Consider the following 25,584-nt stretch of genomic DNA (forward strand, 5'->3'; position numbering starts at 1 on the left):
CATCATTTATACCCCAACATGGACGTATTAAGCAGGTCAGATCCAGGCACCATTAATCAACAAGAAATGGTTGAAGTAGTAGAAATCACATTACCAACCACAAGAAAGCATGAGATTTTTTGAGCTTGTGAAGAAATTCTCCTAGTTATGCAAGAGAACCTGGTGACAATTCTTTGAAAAATGAAAGAAAGCTTCAGTAGACTTTCTAGCAGGACTTCTCTGAGATACAACAAATCAGCTTCAGAAGTCTGACAGCAGTTTTTAATAGATATTTTTGAAAGACCATTTAGTAGGTCTTTTCCCTTTTTGTGTGCCTGCAATTCCAGTGGGAAGTGAAATATTAGCTGAAGTTTCTGCAGCCAGGTATTTACTAGGACTAAAACAAGCATCATAGGAAATCCTAGCTCAAAAAAAGTTTAGAATAGTCAAGGACTAGCAAATAATAGAAAGCAAGTGCTCAGGAAGCTCCCCAGCATGCTTATTCTGCACAAGATTGACTTTGCTTTCAAAGCAGACTTCCTGACACATTAAAATAAGCTATTTGAAGAAATGTTCAGAAAAGAATGTAGAAAGACATGCATACACTCTTACTGAGGTGTAGCTCAGCCTCCCACAACCAACCTGTTTGTCACTGCATCCAACCAGAACTCCTAGCGCACCTGCGCACATAAGCATCACTAATCCATTTCAGTCACAATGAGCCAGGTTAGCTTACAAGTTTAAATTCTCAGCTAAGCAGATTCATTTTGCCCGAAATAGATTAGGAAGCACTCGCACGAGCAGTTCCACAAACAGATTAGAGAAATGAACAATCTCCTTCAGCAGGGGGACGGGACAGGCAGCACACAGGTGTAACCTGTGATCAGCACAGCTGAACCTGAACTGAATGCCTGCTGCAGCCCAGCAATATCCACCTCAGAAATTAGTAGGAGCTTACTTCAGTCTGTTCGGTTTCACAGCTCCCCCATGTTGATAAGACCCATCAACAGTGGCCCAAGGATATCAACTCCAGTCTTACAGACCAGCTGGCCTATTAAGTTTGAGACAGAACACACATCTCAGAAATCATCAGAAGTGTACAAGTGATATTTAGAGATTAACTGCTACCACTTCCTCTTTAAGCAGAGAATAAGCTGTAACAAAACTTGTTGTAATTTTTGTCTGACAAATACATGAAGAGTACTGGTCAACTGGAATCACCAGAAAGATCCTATCTCACCACCCTAATTCATAAGCTTCTTGCTTCTTCAGCAGTCACTTTTAATAAGTGACCATCCTGAAAAAGCTCACGAGAGCAGAATTTCAAGGGTAAAAAACAAAAAGGCCACGCATTTATCCAGATGGCATACTTACCACAGAATTTACTACTTGGCCAGAGCGCTTTACTCCCAAAATAGTTTTAAAAGATCACTTTTTTAAAAAACTTCCTTAAGTTGTTAAAATAATCTCACAAGTATAACAAAATATAAGCCAAGTCTGCAAATACCCTGGAAGCATAAACAAAGATACCACCAATGCTTTTATGACTGGATTCAAGGAGATGTGCCACGCAAGGGCGTTTATAGTCCCCAGCTGAAACTATGAAAAAGGGTCTTTCTAAAGGACTTGTATTTTTGCTATCATTGTGCTGCCTTCACATGTGTCTGCTTCTGTTCTGCTACCACTGCTTGTTACTCACTTCTCCAAGCAGGTCTGAAAGAATAATTTTGCTCTAGTGTTCTTCATCTACAAGTAGAAAAGTGATCAGTTTATTCATAGGGAGAGCCTGAGATGCCAACATACAGACAGGACAGCTAAACCGTTTAGATTGATGACCAAAACTAAGAAACTGAAAAGCTAAACCTCTGAAACCCATTACAAAACCCCCCAATCCTTTCCTAAGCACCTTCCAGGTTAACAAGATTGTGGCAAACCACCTAGTGAACAACTGTGTGGGAGAGGCAGGTGCTTCTGCACTCAGAACATCTCTCAAGGAACTAAACACTAACAAAGACCTTCCCCTCTTTTTGTTTGTTTTGCTGTTGTTGTTTGTTTTTTTAAACAAAGTAGGCATGTGTGGGAGAGATTAGAAGGTAAGTTACTTGATGAAGATGCAATAAATTTAACGTTATTAAAGAATTAGGAATGTCTTACTACAAAGTAAAGTACGATTGTTCATGTACATGTTCATGTACATGTTCATGTACATGCTACCTAATCCTCACCAATAGGCAGCAATGGGAAAGATCACAATTGAGTCTTAGAAACAGCTGCAGACTTTTGATTCACAGATGTTGTAACAAAGTAGAATAAATAAAACACAGGTCAATCTGCAACAACTGAGTCTCTCCTATTCTGGCAGCAGCGCCCTACACTGTTTCAAAAGTGATCTGGAATCAGCCAGCAACACAAACCCTTAAAAATCAACATTTGTAGATCATGTATTCCTCTATATTTTATAAAGGACTTATTACTGTATGTTTATAAGATGCAATAAGAAGTCCAAAGTATCTAAAGATAAGATTATTTTTTTATTCTGAAAGTATCTGCGGTTGGTTTTGAGCATTCATTTATTTGCTTATGTAATGACCACACACTTAGGACTATGCTTCAGCAGTAATGAAACACAGTAGGGGTAGTGAAAGATGGTAATGAAGTGGCATGTAAAGTTTTGCCCTATCGTTTGAAGGAAAATCTGAGGGGGAAGAAAGACTGACACATCTTTCTAAGTGTTAACATAACCTACAAAAGGCTCTAGGAAATTAACCTATCCCCACTTGTTCACATATCGCATTTACCATTTCCACTACACGATACTCCATGGTTGGAATGCTCCACAGCTTCACTGCAAGAAGAGAAGGAATACATAAAACTAAGGTATTCGATTAGTTGCTTGCAATGGGATAGACATCCTGCTCATAAGCTCCTCTACTACTGTTTAAGGAAATTAGAAGCAGTAACACAGGACAGTGGGAAGTGATGAGATCACAGCAAACCTGTGTTTTGAAAAGAAACTGAGAAGGTGAAGTTAGAAAATGTGCGTCACAAAAGAGAATACTCCAGGCAGATGTGGCAGCATAAAACTGGAAGTGAAGTAAGCATAAGGGGATAGCAAGGGAAAAAAAAAAAGTGAAGAGTAGAATAAATTATATAGTATAAGGTCTTAGACAAATTATAGATAATTCATTACTAGATATAGAGTAAACAGGATCAGATCTGTTCAGCACCTGTAGCCAAGAAAGTGTATTATTGCTCTACCATATTATGCAGGGCTTAGAAAAAGACAACAACTCAGGAGTGTTTCAGCATATCAATTTTTATATTTAGTAACAGCTGAAATAAGCACAAATGGACACTTCATAACATTAGTACTTGATTGTTTATTTTATGCTTCAAGATAAATTGGCTTTGTGCACCCAGAAAAGGAACACTGTCATAAAGGCCAAGAACTCAATTCCTTAATTTAATAGTGTTTAAAGCTTCTCTGGACGATGAAGTCAAAGGGGTACTCTCCTTGCAGCATATTATTGATACTGTTAGGACAAGACTTTCATAATGGAAACTAACAAATAAAATGTTAAATCAGCCAGTGAAGTTCACCAACTAGACTAATTAACGTCTAAAGTAGATGCAGTGTTTAGAAGCAAGTATTTCCAAAAAATCTTCATCTCTCTGAACTTTTATTTGCTATACCTAACCTATGTTCATGTAAATCTGTGTACGACCCTGAAATATAAAGGCTGATAAAGCACAACCCAAGTTTGTTGTTTGTTCCCCAGGACTCAGTGCTGGTGTCACTCCTTTTTCACATCCTTATTGATTGTTTGGATGAGGGGATAGAGTGCACCCTCAGTGAGTTTGCAGATGACACTAAGTTGGGTGGGAGTGTCAATTTGCCTGGGGGTAGGGAGGCTCTGCAGAGGGATCTAGACAGACTTGATCAATGGGCCAAGGCCAATGGCATGAGTTTCAATAAGGCCAAGTGTCAGGTCCTGCATTTTGGCTACAACAACCCCCAGCAACACTACAGGCTTGGCTGGGGAAGAGTGGCTGGAGAGCTGCCCAGCACAGAGGGATCTGGGAGTGTTGACTGACAGCCAGCTGAACATGAGCCAGCAGCGTCCAGGTGGCCAAGAAGGCCAACAGCATCCTGGCCTGCATCAGGAATAGTGTGACCAGCAGGACCAGGGAGGTGATCCTGCCCCTCTACATGGCCTTGGTGAGGCTCCACCTTGAGGACTGTGTGCAGCTTTGGGCACCACATCAAGGGAAGGACATCAAGGTGCTGGAGAGGGTACAGAGAAGGGCAACAAGGCTGATCAGGGGTCTAGAGAACAGGTCTTATGTGGAGAGGCTGAGGGACTGGGGCTGTTCAGCCTGGAGAAGAGGAGGCTGAGGGGAAACCTCATTGCTCTCTGCAACTACCTGAAAGGAGGTTGTAGTGAGGTAGGTATTGGCCTCTTCTCCCTACTGACGAGAGACAGGACAAGAGGAAATGAGGTCAAGTTATGCCAGGGGAGGTTCAGATTGGATACTAGAAAAATTTCTTCATAGGAAGAGGGGTGAGGCTTTGGAACAGGCTGTCCAGGGAGGCGGTGGAGGCACCATCCATGGAGGTGTTCAAAAAACAGGTAGACGTGGTGTTTTGGGAGATGGTTTAGTGATCAGGGGTAGTAGGGTGATCTTGAAGGTCTTTTCCAACCTTAATGATTCTGTATGTTTCACATCATGTGAAAGTGCAAAGTCTATTCACCTGCACAAACAACTCTTAGCAAGAGTCAAGTTATTCAGAGCTACTATGACAGATTTACAACAGAATCCAATGACAATTATTGACCAAGTAAATTAGCAAAAACAAATTCAACACTAGAAGATGACAAACAACAGTCCCTCTCATTGTGACTTGTAGAGATGAAAATTTTACTTTGGAACAGCAGTCAAATTTATAGAATTAAAAACCATGAAATAGCAAAATAATGCCTTTTGGATTTCTATCTGAGAAAATGCAAATACTGTACTACAATCCATGTATGAAGATGAAATAAAATCTTCTGTTTGTGACAGATTTTGCCTGATACCAGAACTTGTTTGCCAGTGAACAATACAATAACTAATATAAACCAACTAAAGAGAAGACAAAAGCCTTCATGTATTAGCAATGCTCACCTGCGAATTAGAGTTGTAGTAAGTTTTAGAGTGGAAAATAGTGGACTGATGGTTCTAGCAATATCAATCCTGCTACTGTGAGAGATGGCCTGTCAAGATACCAATGTAGACTTACACATTACACATTCTTACACAAAAAGAAGCCTAAATTTGTATAGCAGTAAATACCTGATGCCTTCCTCAGCATTAATTGGCCTTAATTGGCCATCTGAGAACTTGCTTTTTAAAACCAAAAGCCACTCATTTAAACAGCATGAGTAAATGCACAAAGTCTATTGTGAACAGAAGTGGTGAAAAAAAGTGCAAAAACACCGATGTGTCCTCACTGTTCCCTCCTTAAAAACTGTGCCAAATACAATTGCAATCGAAGTTTGATGCCATCTGTCACCTAATTACACCTTATATAATGTATGTCATCTGGACATTTACCAAGGCCATTGGTCTGCTAGTGATAGCACAAGATTTAATATTCAACTACGTACGTTTTTCTGCTCATGGAATCAGTCACAAATATCTGTAAAGCTGCCTGTGCTAATACAAAACCTTTTCAGATGCAATGGCTAAATTAAATTGATAACAGCTAGACCACCAATGAACTGCCATCACCTTTTTATTTCTCAGTTATTCCCACAAGCAGGTATTTGTTATGTGCATTATTTTCTGTAGTTCCTACACTTAGAATTTTAATACCAAGTCAGAGATCAACTACACACACTGGAATAGCGTCCAACTCTTTCAATATGTGGAGATCTAACACAGGAGATTGTAAAAGTGGGCTTCTTAGATCAGCAGAAAAGAGAGGACATTAAGAGTCTGTTCCGTAAGTTATGAGACTCTCATGCCACTGGCTTTTAGCACTTCTGCAACCCACTATCCCACAAACGGCCACTCTGCACTAACACAGCCTCATCTACTGACTTGTACAGAGTTCAAATCCTGTACCCACTAGCTGCTACTGGCACACTCCAAACATCAAATGACAGCTGAAATGCTTAAGACTTTGTTGTGAAAACTTCAGTATGTTTTATCCTGAATTTGGCTGTATGTATATAACAAAGTTTATACTGACTTAAAAGTAGACAAAATCTCCAAAAATGCCCTAGTTATATTCCTTCCAGGGGCTCTTAACTCCCTTAGCTCTACTCTTAACCTATTTCACAGTCCACTTTCATGGTTAATTTTCACTGTATTTATAAAGTCTGAAAAAATATTAGATTTATCTCTGTTCAAGAAGAGATGAAACTTAGCCACCCACAACACAGGTGAGGACAAATAATAGCTGTTAGAAAATGCCAAACTACTCTGCTGTGCATTGGCTGACCAGGGCCTTTGAGTAAAAGCACTCGCCTCTACTGGAAACCACCACCTGCTTTACACTACAGATTCCTCTTACTCTTAAGGTGCCATCTCCTCCCTTGACTCAGATGTGACGCAATAACTAGACTACAAGATTTGGCTTGGTACGTTTACAGAAAGCATAGTCACTGCCATGTAATGAGCTAATGTCTCTCATATTATCAATACACATTTTGTATCTTTTTTCCCTCAGAACAGGGTTCACAGCTGTTTTTTGTTTGGTGGTAGTGGGGGCATTGTTTTGTTTGGAGCTTTCTTCAGATACCATGGGATCACAAAAGATATGAAACATTCCAAAACTCATGTAATTTTTGCTACATTGCTGACCACAGCTCAGAACTATTACATGTAGCCTCCAACAAAAACCACTGAGCTTCTTTGCCTACCTTTTTCCACAGATAGAAGGCTGTTATTTTACTTTCTTTACAAAAGTAAAGGTCCACAAGGAACTTGAAAGTGGAGTACTACTGGGGAAAAAAATATTTTCATGTAAACAACTAGCATTGTAGCTTAGCAAAAGGATTAAAACTGTATGCTGTATAAAATAAGCTTGAGGAAGACTTAAGAGAATGAAACATAAAAATCCATTACGGTTTTCATAAAGAAAGATGCCTCTTCTGTAAGTCTGTCCATAATGGAAGCTATGGTCACCAAACAGCCAGGAATTTCTCTGTCTGGAAAAGACTACTCCACATTTCTAATAAGCATTAAACTGGGAAGTGGCAAATTTTTTTTAATTCTTTTCAGGATGACAATTATCCTTACATGTAGTATTCTTTTCTCCCCAGAATTCTGTTTAGATGCACTGCAAAGATGCAGTGTAGAGAAAACATGCTAATTACACTTTCTTCTGAAGGAAAAAGTACCAGGTATGCAAAATGTTAAGCAAGATAAACAAAATACTTAAAAAGGAACCTACAGATAGGCATCAGTGCTCCCATCTGATCATACAAAAATTTTAAAGAAGCTACTAATGTATATGTACACATAACCAAGATAAAAATAAAAAAATCTTCGTTACAAGAACAGAACAAGAGAATGGTTTAGACTAACAACACTTGCAAAACTTTGAAACAGTTTCAGTTGTTCCTGATCTCTTGGCCTCCAAACCAAAAATTGATACCAAGTACTAGCAGGTGTATACATATAGATATTTAAAATAAATAGATACATAAATAAAATTGAGCCCAAATGGGCATGAGAAGCAGGTAGAATCTATCCATGTTACTTGCTTGAATTAGCTTAAATGGCTTGCCAGTTCAAATTGTTGCAAATTCAGCTGGCACACCACACTAATGCTGATGCCCTGCACTGACGTAGCAACATGATTCGCACATCTTGAAATCTTGAATTGCTCATGTATCCTTCTAGATCTTAGAAAGATACTGCAAGGTATCTTTCTAAGCAGAAAAAAGAACTAGTGATCAAACTTTCATCAGTAAATTACCACTCAAAATAAGAGGTGATTACAGCTTTAAGAGAAATAAATTCCAGAACTGATCTCCCAGCTGCTCTACTATCACTCAGTCCATGTTGTCTAGCTGTTTCCTTTCTTCCTCAATTTATGGCACCTAACCAAAACCTGCTCAAGAAAAATATTATCATATATATTATAACCAAGTGCCAGCTGCATTGGTTGGCACAGAGTCCCCAACGGTTGGCAAAGATGCTATACATGTACTTGTGAAGAAGTGGCACAACATAAACTGAAGCAATAAGGCCCATCTTTCTTATAGAGGGGGCTACAGTGATCTTTTTGATTAAGAAGTGTTTAAAAGATTGAATCAGATCTGGTTTTTATCCCAACTCCAAATGTGAGAACTCAGGTGAGTTGCTGCCATCCTAGTGCCTTATTTCTCCAGCTATATAAAGTAGGAATCACCATCTTAAGATATCTGGAATACCCACACAAATGTTTTGCTACCTTTCAGCCACTTGAGACTTGACTTGTTTGTGCTTTTCCCCCTAAAGAAATACCATGTGGAGAAAATGTGCTTAAGTGGAAATATAGCTGAATACAATCTTCAGAGACTTGGTTTCCATGCTTAGATTTGTGAGGGGCCTGAAGAGGGACCTTCAGCCTCTTCACTTTCAGAGTCTGTTTCCCAATTTATAAAGTGAGGTTTTTTACATATACTTCCCTGCAAAAGCACTTTGAAAAAGTGAAAGGTAAATAAAAGATCAGGAACAACTGTCTTCCTGATCCTGTGTTGTAACAGTCTCACGTATTCATTTTTGCCCTTAGGGCCTATCAACATGGTCACAGGATGCAAAAAAAAGGTGTATTTAGTAAGGTATTTTTCCACCCTCATTATTCAGTGGTAATTTCCAAGGTATATTTTACTATACATATTTTCTAGGTTGCACAATTTTAAGGTATGTATGTGAATTTCATAGATAACTGCTTTGTCTTAGCAACAACCATGGGGTGAAAGAGATTTTGCTTCCCTTCTGCAGACAGGCCCGCACAGACATCAGCAAGGTCAGCTACACTGAACTTAACTGTGATATCAAGCTTCTGTGAAATCCAGACTTGTATCTACAGCAATGTCAAGAGTCCAAAGCACAGCTATGCTGCAGCTCTGACACTTCAATTTTTTTAAGCATTACACCTCTTCCCTTTTTCTTTTCAGTTGTTGCATCCATCACCAGTTACCTGTACCGACCACTATGATTTTATGTTTCTTTCTCCTTTAGCATTTTCCCACCCCAGGAGGGCCTGATGACTGGGCTAATATCTGGCCTTAAAGCAAAAACAAAACAAAAAAAGTCATGTGAGGCTCAGTTAGATGAGAAAGGAAGAAACATGCACACATTATCAGAGCAAAATAAGATGCAGAAAATTTAAACCAGCATTTCCTTCTCCTCAGTACAGCATTCTAATACGAAAGCACAGAATAACAGGAGGGAATAACCCGTCATCATTAGGATATCAGGTAGGAGGAAAAACAGTATTTCAGTTCTGCTCCTTCTGTGTAGTTGTCAAATTTTTGAGAGACCTGAAAATAATGCAGAGAGCAGATTCCAGTACACGGGCATCTCTTGCTCATACTTGCCCAGTACACCAAGTTTGCAAAATCATATTCCTTCTTGCTTTCTTTCCCCTTCATTCTTGATCACACAGTGGCCTACACACCACAACACAGCTGGAAGATGCCCCCAAACAACTGCTCAGCACTCTTCTAGAAAAGGGAGGGATGCACATTTACACTCTTGCAAGGTGAGGAAGAAACTGAACTCGGTCCTAAGTGCTCTAGCCATTACCCTTTCATTCAAAGAAGGGTAGGCCCTACCACTAACATCATTCTGGAAAAACCAAGTCCTGTTAATTTACACTCTCATCATTAAGAAATACCTCTGTGCTCTGGATCATCAGCCAGCATAGATATCCAATGCACAGCCACTTCCAACAGCCTCAGTGTGCAATATTAGAAACATTCTTTTACAGTAATAGCTTTATGTTTCTAATATAAGGAGAAAATAACCCCTGCCCCTCTGCACATATTACTTTCTTAGGTGGGATCAGACATCTGGCAAGTATATAGTTAGCAAACACAACACAACTGAGACAGTCCTCCTTCATTCGCATTAGGTCCTCCTCAGAGACACTACAGGCTGGAGAGATGGAAAAGGAGAAAGGGGAAAAAGAGGCAGGCAGGTTCAGGAACTACTGTATATCCCTTAAGAGATGCCCAGAGAACAGAGATATGATATCTGCTGCTTTTTAGATGCTAAATGTATCACAAGGTGCAGTATCACAAGAAAGAAAAAAGCCTTGAAAAAAGGAAAATATTTTGAAAACAGTATTGGAGGCACTCATAAAGAGTACGTGTGTAAAAGAGAAGATTATAACCTTTCATCAACTCAGATTCATATGAATAGTTTTTAATACAGTGAACTCTTACTGACTCACCCTGAAGGCTAAGATCTTGCTATGATTTACCTCAAAGCCATTTTTTATTGTCAGTATTAAGTAGCTGATAAAAATGAGGGATTTAAAATATAAGTGCAGGCACAACCCTAACTAGAGTTCTGCACAGCATAGTGGCATAGCTATAATTAAGAAGACCGCCTACATCAAGTAAAAAGCTTCACTGCAAACCTTTTTAGTGGATCAATACAGTATCATCCGTGACATCTCAACAGGGAGGATAAAGGGAAAAAGAGGCTTCTTACAGAATTAAGAAAAATAATATATTAATTAAAAAAATAATCTACCTTTTGAAGTCCATGGAGAGGAAATTGTTAAACTTACTATTTAATTCTAATATCCACACAGTATACCCAAAATATTTGATTCTCTACTTTTCTTGTACTACAGTATAACCACAAAGATAGTTATGGCAACAGATAAAATACTACGAAAACAGGAATAAAACCAGTCCTGGGGAAACGATTGTTTGAAAGCTTCAGAAAAGAAGCCTTAAAAAAATGTAAGAGAAAAAAAAAAAATCTTTGCAGTCACTTTACCAAAACAGTGAGCAGAGTATAGCATTCAGCTTAAGAGGACGCAAGATATTTTTAAGCAACTAAATGTGCTGCTAGAATGACCAGAATGGTTCATACTGCATCTGCTTTATTCTTGATGTGTCCCTGAATACCACCAACTAAGGCTGAAAGTCAACAAGCTCTAAATTACGGCACAAAGTCCCAAATAGCAAAGTCAGGTATTTAGCAAAATGAAAAGTCATTCACGAGAACAGCAGGAATATTAAGCTACCAGTAGGTAAGAAGTTTCTTGAAGGGCTTTTCAAACCAGTCAAGCCTAGCAAGAATGTTTACTTCTGCTGCAGTAATAGTGATGCTCAAGAATCTGAAGATCTCTATTGCTGTGATGACATGCCACATAAAATAGCTGTGGTGCCCCTTCACTGGAAATGTTGAATGCAAGGTTGGATGGAACACCTGGTCTGGTGCAAGGTGTCCCTGTCCATGGCAGGGGAGTTGGAACTAAATGATCTTTAAGGTCCCTTCCAACCCAAACCATTCTCTTATTCTATTATTTCACTCTCCATGGCTCACTGCTATTTTGTGCAACTTAATGAGTAAAAAGCAACATTTCTGAGGGGGAGAATTGTTTTGATTAAAATTGACAATACTTAATTTGAACCCCAAAATCTCATAGTCTTTTACAGTATTAACAGGATTGTCTGTGCTCTAGCGCATGTAATATCAATGGCTGGGTGGCCACACCCAGAGAGTTGTGGTCAATGGCTCAATGTCCAAGTGTAGGCAAGTGACAAGTGGTGTCCCTCAGGGGTCAGTACTGGGACCAGCGCTGTTTAACATCTTTGTTGGAGACATGGACAGTGGGATTGAGTGTATCCTCAGCAAGTTTGCTGATGATACCAAGCTGTGTGGTGTGGCTGACACCCTAGAAGGAAGGGATGCCATCCAGAGGACCTTGACAGGCTGGAGAGGTAGGCCAGTGCCAACATCATGAAGTTCAACAAGGCCAAGTGCAAGATCCTGCACCTGGGTCAGCACAACCCCAGGCATAAATACAGCCTGGGGGTAGAACGGCTAGAGAGCAGTTCCAAGGAAAATGACTTGGGGGTGGTAATACATGAGAAGCTCGACATGAGCTGCCAGTGTGTGCGAGAGCCCAGAGAGCCAACCCCATCCAGGGCTGACCAGCAAGGCCAGGGAGGTGATTCTGCCCCTCTACCCTGCTGCTCTGGTGAGACCCCACCTGGACCCCACCCCAACTGTGTACAGTTCTGGTGCCCTCAGCACAAGAAAGATACAGACATCTTGGAGAGGGTCCAGAGAAAGGCCACCGAGATGATCAAAGTGCTGGAGCGCCACAGCTATGAAGACAGGCTGAAAGCATTGGGGCTGTTCAGTCTGGAGAAGAGAAAGCTCCAGGGAGACCTTATAGTGGCCTTCCAGTACCTGAAGAGGGCCTACAGGAAAGCTGAGGAGGGGATTTTCACCAGAAAGGGCAGTGACAGCACAAGGGGTAACGATTTTAAACTGAAGGAGGGTAGATTGAAGTTAGACATCAGGGAGAAATTGTTCACCATGAGGGTCGAGAAAGGTGCTGGAATAGGTTGCCCAGGGAGGTTGTGGAAGCCCCCTTCCTGGAGGTGTTTAAGGCCAGGTTGGATGAGGCTTTGTGTAGCCTGGTCTTGTGCAAGGTGTCCCTGCTTATAGCAGGGAGGTTGGAATCTGATGATCTTTAAGGTCCCTTCCAACCTTAACTATTCTGATTCTGTGATTGTGTCTAAACAGTTTGCTTCTTTGGTAGACATAAAAAAGGCCTATGATTCTATAATCAGTTGTAAGAGAGTGGTTGTACTCAAATCAGGACTTGCAATGTCAGCCTCTTAAGATGAAGAAAAACTCTGCCATTCTGGTAAGCCATCCCAATTATTCCTAATCAGGACTTTTGAGAAATTGCATTGTTTTTCTTAAACAGATTTTTTTTTTTCTAAATTCCGCTTCAAGCAAGAGGACATTGCAGTTTTTTTTCTACCTCTTACATTGCTGTTCTTCCGATAATGACAATATTGATCACAGCAATAGCATTTTACCACAAAATGTTACTGTTGTCATCATTTTTCCTGTCTTGCCAATAGGGGCAAAGAAATTATGTGCTGCTTTTTTTTTAAAAAAAAAAAAAAAACAAACAAGAAACACTTTAGATTGACCAAGGAAAATCAAAATACTAAAATACTAATATAGAAACAAATCTTTAAAGTGGTAATAGATGACAATGCATCAAATGCTGGATTAGGGCTTTGTGGTACAGAACAGTCTGCATCAAGAGAACAAGTGGTACGATTTAGCTCTGAACACTGCTACAGTTGAACCTCAAACTCAGGGTTACAGCATGGGTGCAAACCCATGCTGCGTTATGCAGATGGTCTGACCAGATAATCACAATGGTTCCTCTGATCTTAAAAATCTGTTTGTCCTTTCCCTCCTGCTCAGTCCCTCAGTGTAGCCTGTTGTCTCCCACACACACATTAGTCTTCCTCTCTCCCACTTTTGTGCCCTTGTCACTTTGTTCAAACACCACCAAAGAAGGTTCCCTGCTTCCTGACTAATCAGAATAAAAGGTCTGTTTCTGTTTAAAGTTAAACTTATTCCTTGGGGTAATCACTGTCCATTTTACCCTTCTGATTACTGCACAGCATCTTTTCTGAATGCTTAACATCATGCCCATTCAGTCTCTCCCCCAAGACTCTTTTCCTGTTAAGCTGCTGGCACACAGAACTGCTCACCTATGCAGAGAAGGACCAGTTTAAAACAAAAACCTGAACAAACAAAAAACCACCAAAAACACCCCATAAATCAGCATTAATTCATAAAAATCATAGGTCATAATACTCTGGAATTCAGCAGTCTTCTCTTGTATGTTAACTTATAATTAGCTAACCTCGTAACTCACAAAGCAAACCTAAGATGGCACAAATGAAGAAGTTTTAAAAAGTATGTACTGCTCACTCAGTTGCAATACTTCATGCCATTGTTACATGATGTTACTTGGTTTTGTTGTGCCATACACAAAATACGGGAAGTAGTATCTCCACAGGAAACAGACACTTTTAGCTTCAGTATCTGTACAATATAACATTTGAATAAAAATCCATTTATAAGAAAAACTAATCTTAAATTTACTAAAGGCCTTGACCTAAAAAGGCATAATTATGCTTCTTTAAATTGGATATATCTAGATTAATATTTCTTCATAATTCTACCAAAAGACAGCTTTTTTTAAGACTTTATTCTTAACAAAGCTAAATTTAGCCACGTGAGAGTTACCAGGTTCCCTTTAGACACATTAGGACTGCTATCTAAAATGCGGAATTATGATTACAAATTGTATGGTGAGAACGCAGCTTGACATTCAGATCCCAAGGTAACTTTCTACTGACACCAATTTGGAGGGCACCTGGAAAGAAACAAGAAAACACAAATCCCAACTACTACTCTTTTGTGTGTGTGTAAATACAGGCACACTGCATGTTACCTGCAAAAGCAAAATTGTGATTCAGAAGCCATGCAAGATTCATATATACACAGATAATAAGAACCGTGACTTACAGGAGCGTTTTCCACCATCCAGTAAAATCCCTGCCTGTTTCTAATTCCTAGTTCCTTACAACTTACTGCTCCTTCCTTTACTCAAGTCTCAAGTCTTCCTCCAATTTCATGCAGGACTCCTAATTTTTATTTATTTGGGTTTTTTTTTTAATATTTCTTCTTCTCCACTCCTGGTACTTTTCAGTTTGAGATGAGGACTAAACGTGTGAAGAATATAGTCCTCTACATTCTTATAAAATGAGAATATCTGATAAATGTTGAGGTGCAAGATATACTATGCATCCATTTTTCATTGTTGCATTATTCTGAACTTAATTCAAATTAGGTTTAGGTGAGGCCCTAAAACAATTGGCAATTGCCGTTGAACTAGTATTTGTTCCTACTCAAATCAGCAGGAAGTAGGGGGAAGCTATTAATCAACCTGGTCAATTCTTCATTAAGTAATTAGGTACAGAAGCCCTCAACTGATCTGGAAGGTCAGGTAAAGTGAGAGAAACAGTTTAGAAGATCGTTATGTTTTGTCTTTAGCTAAACAGGCATACACAGTAACGGACTCACTGCAGACTATGGGAGAGAGTACAGCTCTGCATTAGAAACAGACTTTGCTCATATCCAATAACCCAACCCTGTCATATGAGTTATTTCTTAACTTGTTCTTAACGTAGTGATGTTGCTCCCACAGTCACACAAAATTTCACTCATTTTCTAGCCTCACTCCTTCTCACCCCAATTCAAACCCACCCCAGACCCTGAGAAATGCTCCTTGCTCAGCCATTCTCTCCCTGAAACCATCTGCTCTTCGGAGCAAGCACTCCACAAGTGAAAGCAGAGACGCTGCTTGCCCTGCCACAGAACAGCTGGGGAGGCTGAGCTGCTTCTACTTTCAGTGGAGACTGATGACACCATTATAACATATGTTTTCTATTGATGATGCCATTACAACATTTTCCATGTCCAACAATCCATCAAGTGCAATCCACATCAGAGTCAGAAGGGAATAATGGCCTACGTTCCAGAACACAGAGAAAATATTAGAACTTCTCAAAGGACTGAAACATTCTGAAAGTATGAGACAGTGATTTTTTTCACTTAACTTTTGCAAAGAGGTCAGTAAATACAAGTATGGGATTTCTCCTTGCACCTGTTAACAAGCATTCACAACCTAGTAACACTTCCAGTTCCTCTAAAAAGTAGTACAGTTATACAAAACAGCACACACAAACAGAAACTTAGCACTCTCACTTTCCAGCAAAATCAAATTAAAATAGACTGTTTAAAAATTGAAGTCCTTCCAGGAAACATAATTTTGTAAGTACTTCTCTGGGAAACACCTTTAAGAGTTCTGATAAAGCAGGCAAAAAGTATATTAGAAGCATCAGTTATAAAATCAGTATACTTCTCTCACTCAGGTTTTTTAAAATAAATGAATTTAATTTGTTGGAAGATTTGTTTCACTGACACTTTGGGAGACACTTCAAACATTCAACAATTTAAGTCTACAAACTCATCCCACTGAATGGTGAGCACAAATCGATTTTGGGAAACGTTGAGGCCTAAATACAAAGGTTAATTTTCAACAAGGAACATACTATTTAAAATAAACCCAGTTTCTTTGCGACTTTAATATAGGTTTTTACGACAGTGTTTAGCCTAATGTTTTGTACACTCAAAGTTTCATTCTCATGGCAACTTCTTTAGAAAAAAAGTCCTTTTCAGGACTAGTGCATTGGCTAGCACTACAAATACATTCTGGGTGAGTATTAAGACAGAAACTCTCATTTTAAATCTGGCTTTTGTTAATTAGAGTACCCTTGAGGTGCCAGGACCTAAAATAACATGCTGTATGTAAGGACCAGCTGCCCCATTCACCCCAGCCATGACTGTGCAGTGGGAGGTGAGAGTCAACACTAGGGTGTCACTGCAGTGGGTGGACATGGGGAGGGAGCTGAGGCACGTCAGACTGTGCTACCCAAGGGTCACCAACACACACTGGAGGCACATTGATAAGTCTCCAGGTAAACATTCAGACTGCTAAATCCAATTTCAATTATTCTGATACTACTGTTCAGTTAGTTCCATTACTCCTTCTGCCCCCTTAGCACAATAATATTCCTGTAGCACGTGTAATCAGTATTTACCACCATTCCTTAACAGATCACACTCAACAGAAACGCTCTTTTCTCTTCCCTGCCTTAACTACAGTTTCATGGAGTTGTATGTTCAGCAGTGCCACTATTTTACAAAACGAGCCTATTTTCCATATTCTCTGAAAAAATGCAATTCTTTCCAACTATTTTCCTCAGTGTTTTACAAAACTTTTCCTCTTGAACTTCAGAACATTATTCATTAGCTCTTCATCATTGTGTTTAGAATTACAAAATACAGCAGATGACATCTACTTTCTTGAAAATACTCCTATAATATACAAGGAATAGAATACATTAACAAATGTGGAAGTAGTAGTAGATTCCCCTTATTAGGAAAAAGGTGCAACAATTTATACAAGATAAGCAATTTTCTTTCAGTTACCTTCTCTGAAGTATAAATGGAAAACAAAATTAAAATTTCTTGCCTAGCAGTTTTCACTCCAAAATGGGCTCAATAACAATTAAAAACTATTTTTAACAACTCAATGGGTTGGGGTTTTTTTAAGTGTTCATTCTTATATGATACAGTGCAAAACAGTGAATAAGCTCTCAAAAAGGTATGTTTATCCTGGCATAATAACGGATTAAAACTAAGTTTTTTTCCAAAGTGAAAAAAATTGTGTATAAACTATTAATAACCACATACTCTGTGCTCATACTACTCTCCAGTTAACCTGGAGATGACTGGTGCACTACAGATCTTAAAAGCTCTAAGAGTTTAACAACAAATTTCAATTCTATTAGCCTAAGACAGCTTAGTCCAAAAGGTAGACCCAATTAAGCTTCCCAATTTATTTCACTGGATCACAACTCCTAATGACTTATTTAACAGTAAAATCCATATTTCAATAAAGAATGGGGTTTTTTGTTTAGTTCAGTTTAGTTTGTTTTCTAATTAGAGCTAGATTTCTACTTCCAAAGTGTAATCTATTACCAGAAAAAACCCAAACATTTAATAGTAATTCACAAAGAATTGGTGTGTACTTTCCTCTAGGCACAGACAGACTACATTTAGCATGGACCAAATCCTCAGAGAATGCATACAGCACATGCGCTAATGTGTTTTAAATGGCTATCAGGAAAGCGGATCAGTTGATAGGCACAATGCTGACTAAGAAGACAATTTCCAGTTCTACACAGAAAGGATTTTACCAAGAATGTGGATTCTGAAGAGTCAGTGTTTGAAAGTTCAGTGCATTTCCCATGCTATTGGTGAATACAGTTTGAGAAGTTTTTATACTGACAAATGAGATGTTACATCTTTGAGCAACTAGCAGTTTCAGAGCAACTTGGAGCTGCAATCAAAACATCTATTAGAGTGCTCCATGTTTCAGAACAAGCAAGCAAGTGGTTGTCAGCACAGCCAGTAAATCACCTGATCCTATTACAAAATCAATTACTGCAGCACATTTCTATTGCTACACAACCTGATAATGGCAAAATTATATTGGATAGCTACAGCAAGGGCAAGAAAACTGCTAAGAACATCTGAAATTTGTCTTTTTATCATGTAAGTCCAAATTATACAGCATCCTTTTAATGGTATAGTTAAAATTTAAAATATAGTTACCTTCTTCGGCTGATTGAGACATTCAATGGATAGTCTCTGCAACTGCTCTGATGTATGACTGCAAGACAGAAGATTGGAGCAGCAGGTCGAACAGCCCAGCCTCTTCATTAAAGAAGAAATAATGCTGCAGCCACAGCCACACATTGACCTGCTGATCAGATGAGTTTATTCTTTAAGAAATTAGGACCGGTGCTGTCCCATAAACACTCAAAATTGGCCAGCTGCCTCATTCTGCAGCTCCCTGCCTGAAATTAAGACTGCTAAACAGAAAGGAAAAATAAAGAGTTTCTCAAAAAAATGTCAGCCAGTCTCTTCAGCAAGTAATACCTCGCATTTCAAAAACGTGTACGCTTTTCCCTCCACTCCGCTTTGCAAAGTAAGCTGCTTTGAGAAGAAGGACAGCTGCCTAGCAAAGGAGTAAATTCAGAGACGGCAATCCCTCCAAACTGCTGGCTGACTGCTCCTTCTGTGGCTGCTGTCACTTCCAGCCCGTGTTACCCTCCCCAGCAGCGCAGCCTATCCAGCCCGGGCCGCGGCCGGAGGAGGCTCCGGCAGCAGCCAACAGCCGGGAGCCCCACCCCGCAGCAGCCCCGCGCCGGCCGGGGCCTGCGCTCCTCCCGCCACGGCTCCCAGCAGGTTACTGCACACGGGCAGGGCTGCCGAGCTTCTGTAATGCTTCTGTCCGGAAAGAACCTTCCAATTACACAGGAGAACGACAAGACCTGTCTGACTGCTGCACTGAGCGTTTGCAGTGACTGGGAGGGGGGGGGGGGAAAAAAAAAAAGAAAAAAAAACACACAACAAAAACCCACAAGACCAAAACAACAAAAAGTCTTCTCAGAAAGTCACACTGCATGAGAAAAATGCTACCCAGGTCTCCCAGATCCTGCAATAAGAATGACTGATACAAAGCTACTAAGAAAAGCCTACAGAAATTTAAACCTGGGAAGAAAGAAGCATGACAGAATGTATAGCACAATATCCAAAGGTACCACCATCCAACTCTCCAAGCAAGTTAGAGGCAGGTCATACAAGCAGCTTTAGTACAGTCTTTGAGGGAAGCCTTTCACTCCAAGAAAAACAAAAACGGCAAAACTAATCAGAAGTCAGATATAAACAGGTCTTCTAACCTTTAGAAAGAAGTATACTCTGCTCAAAATACAGTATTAACTACTTCCCTAATTTATCACACACAAGTACCTTAACTGCTTGAAATATTTTCTCATTCCAAGAGATACTAATGCAATAGCTATATACTCCTTTTTCCTTTCCATATAAAAAATGCAAGTTATATTGTGAAAAGCTCGTTTTAATTGGTTTAAGTTAGTATGCAGTACTATTTCTGAAAGTAGAAGGTCTCACATTAACACAACAGCCTAACCTGATTACAAGATAATCTGACTTGAAATAATTGTCACTTACATTTATAGAGCTATCAGTGCTTGTTCAACAGCATCCTCCTTAGCAAAAGGTTAAGAAAAATGCAAGTGATGTGAAAGCAGCTGAAATGAATACAGTCACAAAAAAACTTATCATTTTCACACTGCATTGAAAGCTTAATTTCCCTCCTGCTCATCCCCTCCCCTTTAGTCTCTCCCCCCCTCCCTTTCCTTGGTTTAAAGCTGAACTGAGCCTCTCCCTTCACCTTGCTCTGCCCTTTTGATAATCATGTTTCTATTAAATCAGTTTCCAGTAGTATCTATATACAGGCATGCACAACGAATTAAACGATAAAAAACCTTTGGTAGATAAAGACTACAGATGCAAACAAGCAAAATCATGCAGTAACCTTTTACTCGCCTGCTGGAGGTACTGTCTGCTGCATAGAATTTTAAATCCTCATCTGCAGATGCAATTGAGCTGGTATTGCCAAGGACTTTGCTCTTCCTGTGCTGATTCTACACAGCTGTTCATCGAAAGAGCACATTGTATAGAAATTTTAAAGTAGTATCAGGTGAAATTACTTAAATGGCTTCAAAGGAACCAACTTGCAAAAAAATCAGCTATAGCTCTGACCGGCCACATTTCAGAGATACGGCAGACACATTAGTGAAGAAAGTCTTATTGCTGATGCATGCTTGCCAGCAATGTGCAGGATGTGGAAGCAGAGAGAGCTAATGAAAAAAATTAATACACAGATTTAAAGTGCAAGGATCATGCACTAATGCTCAACATTTCACATGTCCTGCATACCACAAAAATCTCTTTCCACAAGCAACTATTGTTTATAAAGCTAAGAAAATGTTAAAAGCAACCCCACATCCCCCTACTTCAAATCCTGGTCTCTCAGTAGACTGCAGATTGGTTCTAATACAAATATTCTTACTACACCTGTATTTCTGATAAACAGAAACACTAGGGTTTTTTTTTCCTTTGGCATCACATATTTAAGGTTTACACAGATGTATTTCTTAATAAGAAACAGACTAAGGGAAAGAAGCATCAGTGCTTGGGATAATGGTTTTGAGTCTAACAGAATTAGGAAGTACAAAGGTATTTCACTAGAATTTGTATTATTCTTGGCAGAAATGAAGCACCAGCAGTGAAACTTGCAATTCATTATTTATTAATTTCCTCCCTCCTCATGTCAGTTTCCTTAATGTACTATTGATTCCAGGGTGCATGAAGACAGAGCCAGTGACTGACAGCCACAGTTTAATAGAATAAGAATCTGCAACATAAATTAATATTTTTAAAAAACCTAAGTAATATCACTGCAGGATTTTTTTTTTTTTTTGCCTATCTGTGGATGGCAGGATTGAAGTCCCACTCATAGTGACACAGTTAATAGAGATGAACAAATGTTTTTTCCCCCCACCAAAAGATTCCCATAGCGTCATTCAAAACACAAACAGACTTGCTTAAATTTTACACTGGTGTTAGCACTATATTTTGTTTCTTCTACTTTTCTAGTGTCTTAGGGGCAAAACTTTCAATACATCCGTAGTCCCTATGATATGTTTCAGCTGAAATTAAAATGGCTTGCTATGAAACTTTTTGTTACTTCCCTGTTTCTAACTGAAGTATTAAACACAGTGTTCTCCTTCATAATACTCATCGACATGACAGAGTCATGAAGACAACATCCTCAGAACCATGGTTACATTTCAAAATGCCAGCTATTTTTATTGTTACATTAGCTCTCATTACTTCCACAATTTTACTCAAATCCAAACCTAAAAACATAGCAAGATTGTTTACAGTTTTAAAGAAACATTGATCATACTAAAAAGCTTTCTTGCAATATACTTCATTACAAGCCACAGACTGTTTCTATTTAAAAAAACTGAAATGCAAAGGAGAGATGATTTCATGCTAAGCCAAGGCCAGACTCTCTTATATGCAAAATCTCAATGGGCAAATAGCCAGACACACTCTTATTTAAAGAGTCCAGAAGAAGTATCACTTGGACCACAGAGAGTGGTAAAGACTGTAGACTATGAAAAGTGCAAGTACCAATAAAAAAAATTATGTGCAGAATATACACTTTACTTAATTGTTTGCCAGGATATAAATATAGAAACAATATATAGATTATGAAACACAGTTACTGAACAAATAATAAAATAAAGCTTTGAACTGGGGCAAAGCTTTCCTACAAAAAGAGATCCCTGCCAAATCAGTCTAGCACATGATTAGTGATACACTTAGGGCATAATCACTATACTATATACAAATAATTGTAAAGTTTAAATGTCTTAACCTATTGCTGAGATCTAAAAATACAACATGCCTGATACACAGTAAGATGCTCAAGCTGACAAAACCAATAGGTTTATTTGTTACGTATTTATAAAACAGCAAGAGAATACAAGAGAAGCTGCAGCTCTGAAGGTTTTAGAAGGATGGAGAATACTTTCCACAACTGATTAACAAGTTTTAAGGCCACCTTCTCAAAGACAGTTGGCAACAACAGACACTCCTAGTCACATGGCCTGGCCAGCACCTCCATCCTGTTTGCAGCCAGCTCCACTGTCTAGGAAAATAAATTTAATATGCAGAGCAACCACCTACATTATACCTTTCAATAACTGGTGAAGAAAAGAGCTGGTTGGTATACTTCCTTGCAAATGAATCAATCTTCTTAAAGTTAATGCTCAAATAATTGCATTAAAAATAGTTTAAAAAGCAAGCTGTTTTCAGCATGTGCCTAACTTTTAATACAGTCAGAATATAAATTTGTGCAATGCAAAATTAGTACAAGAAAATAATGTAGGCTGAAATTATTTTTCAAGTTAAGATGATAGCAATCTGAAAGAAATTCTATAAATCTCATTAAAATAATAAAAACTTGTAGTGCCATGAACTGAACCTAAGCCATGTTATTTCTTCATAATCCAAAAAGCTGCTTTATTGGTACATATAAAGGACTAAGATTTCTTTCATATACCACTACAATAGCTAAATAGGTAAAAGGGAGCTTCTAACTGAAGGTTTGCTTCTGGTAATAAAAACTTTTTAAAACCCTCCCTTGAGAAAGGCAACAAATTGCTTCAAAAATTACATCATTGGCTGTGCTCTCAAGATTACAACTTTAAGATGTGAAAATGGTCTTTGTGTTTGTGTTCTCATGTCAAGGATAATAAAACAAAATAGAAAGATTTAAAAATAAAAAGTCATCACAACTGGCAAGTACACTGTCCCCTGCAACAGACAGATTTTCAAAGCAGTTATAGGAAGGATGTAAGAATGAATGTCCAATTTCACGACACAAGGCAACGTTTTCAGCTTCATCAGCTTTTCTTAAGGTCCTTTCCGTTTTGGGTGGGGAGAGATGAATAGGTAATCAAACTCAGGCTCATTCTTTCCCCTCTTGCACAAGAGGAAATCACAAACAAAAAAGGGTTGAAAAAGTGGGAGACAACTCTTTTTGTTCCCATTTGTGCAATTTGCACAAGCTTATGCAGAACAAACACTGATTGCACCTCCTAAGACCCCCCCCCCCCATCTCATACCTGACCCCTTTGTTCATGACAAGTTTTCTACTTTGGAAAACAAAACATACAAACAGCATCTTTCTCCAAAACAACAAACAGTGGTACTTTTCCCAGCTTCACCCATAGAGATGAAAGAAAAACAGAGTCCTACTATTTGCAATACCAGGATGTGTGTACTTGAACTCTTCTGAGTATCAGTGGCCTTGCCATCTTTCCCCTGTGCAGCACGGGCTCACGACCCAAACACCGGCTTCCAAGTGCACTGTAGCGTTGGGAGTTTGGGGACCTGTGTTTAACTCATCTGCTCTTATTTCTTAACACCGTTCAGTGTGGGAAATGCAGCGACATATCCAACTAACTGAACATCTCAGTAAAGATACATGATCATCACCAGCTATGCAAATTAGATGCTCTCTTTGCCTGTAAGTGCATGCACACAGCTTTCTCATTAACTCCATAACATGGTTCATATTTTCAGTGTTCATCTTGCATGCTGTCCATCTACCCAGACTCTCTGCTGAAGAGAAAAAAAGGTCATGGGAGACAAAATTACAGAGAATGAGATGGTAAGAACCACTCCATCACTCACCAGACTTGAGATGTCTTTATTCATTACACCTGAAAGCGACCCACATACCAGCTGCATTTCTTTGTCTCAACTTTGCTGCAGAACTCCTCCCAGCTGAAACACCATTTGATATTTATTGCAATTTGATGCAGCAAGGAAGAAAAAGTTGTTCCTGTATATGATAGAAGTATTCTCAACATTTAATCCAACATACTCATACACAGCCTAAAATAAAAGTTTAAAGGGTGGGGAGAAATTAGCATATCTTTTACAGTCAAGATATTTTGCAGTCTCAAATCTAATCACTCCTGCATATAATGAAAATTATGTAGTAAAACTTAACAGAATCACCAGTATCTGCTCTTACATAAGGACCAAATGTAGCCTAGTCTCCCTACTCTCCTGGACATGTAACACTTCCATAAAGACTTTCTCACTCCCTTCACATGCATTTCATAGAATCATAGAACCATTCAGGTTGGAAAAGACCCTTGGGATCACTGAGTCCAACCACAATCCTTACTCTGCAAAGTTCTCCCCTAAACCATATCCACCAACACCACATCCAAATGACCCTTAAACACATTCAGGGATGGTGACTCAACAACCTCCCTGGGCAGCCTATTCCAGTGTCTAACCACTCTTTCTGTGAAAAAAATGTTCCTAATGTCCAGTCTAAACCTACCCTGTTGCAGCTTGAAGCCATTCCCTCTTGTTCTGTCACTAATTACCAGCACCAACCTCTCTACAATGTTCGTTCAGGCAGTTGTCGAGACTGATGAGGTCTCCCCTCAGCCTCCTCTTCCTCAAACTAAACATTCCCAGCTCTTTCAAGCATTCTTCATAAGATTTATTCTCTAGGCCTTTCACCAGCTTCGTTGCCCTCCTCTGTACTCGCTCCAGCACCTGGAGATCTCTCTTGAATTGAGGTGCCCAAAACTGGACACAACACTCCAGGTGTGGCCTCACCAGTGCTGAGGACAGGGAGACAATCACCTCTTTACTTCTGCTGGTCACACTATTTCTAATACAAGCCAGGATGCCACTGGCTTTCTTGGCCACCTGGGCACACTGCTGGCTCATATTCAGCCACTTGTCAATTAGAACCCCCAGGTCCTTTTCTGCCAGACACTTTCCACCACACTTCCCCAGGCCTGTAGCATTGCCTGGGGTTGTTGCAGCCCAAGTGTAGGACCCAGCACTTGGCCTTGTTGAAGCCCAGACCATTAACTTTAGCCCAATGACCTAATCTATGCAAGTTTCTCTGTAGAGCCTCCCCATCCTCATGCAGATCAACACTCCCGCCCAACTTGGTGTCATCTGCAAACTTACTGATAATACACTGTACATCCTTACCAAGATTGTCAATAAAGATGTCAAACAGAACAGCCCCAACATTGAGCCCTGAGGAACACCATTTGTATTTATTGCAGGCAAGCAAAGAAACAAGAAAGGGGGGAAGAAAAAAAGAAAAAGTAATAATGGAAATTACTAGCATTTCTTTGACTGGTGATGAGTCCTCCAGCCACTGGTTTTGCCTCCCTAATTGACTTCCCTACACTTGACTCCCCAGAGGAATCATATTTACGTCTTCATCTGGGCTGACTACCTAAGTTGAAAGCACACACACCTTGAACAATCTCCAGCACTTGCTAAAACAAAATCAAGTCCTTTCTACCATCTTCCAATTATACAAGAGAAAAAAAGGTTTAGCCCATACAGTGAGTATAGTCTAATGAGGGCAATCAGTATGGGGCTGGAGAGGATGTCACTTGAGAGAGCAGGAGATGATCCAGTGGCAGATTTCTG

At 39.4% G+C, this 25,584-nt stretch overlaps 1 protein-coding gene across 5 annotated transcripts in view; it reads right to left on the reverse strand.

Moving 5' to 3' along the window:
• FBXW7 (F-box and WD repeat domain containing 7) overlaps positions 1-25,584 on the reverse strand; it is a 187,633-nt gene that overhangs the window by 119,819 nt on the left and 42,230 nt on the right. For 2 of the 5 annotated variants that reach the window (XM_051616961.1, XM_051616960.1), the window contains exon 1: positions 18,271-18,394. The exons of 1 other annotated variant lie outside the window; for it this stretch is intronic. In XM_051616961.1, coding sequence (XP_051472921.1) covers positions 18,271-18,378 — 108 coding nt within the window. In that variant the 5' untranslated portion in view covers positions 18,379-18,394. Of the gene's footprint in view, positions 1-18,270; positions 18,395-20,059; positions 20,077-25,584 lie in introns of those variants that run through there. 2 more of the 5 variants (XM_051616957.1, XM_051616955.1) reach the window with 2 other exon arrangements.

The sequence above is a fragment of the Apus apus genome, chromosome 4 (assembly GCF_020740795.1).
Source record: "Apus apus isolate bApuApu2 chromosome 4, bApuApu2.pri.cur, whole genome shotgun sequence".
Lineage (NCBI taxonomy): Eukaryota > Metazoa > Chordata > Aves > Apodiformes > Apodidae > Apus > Apus apus.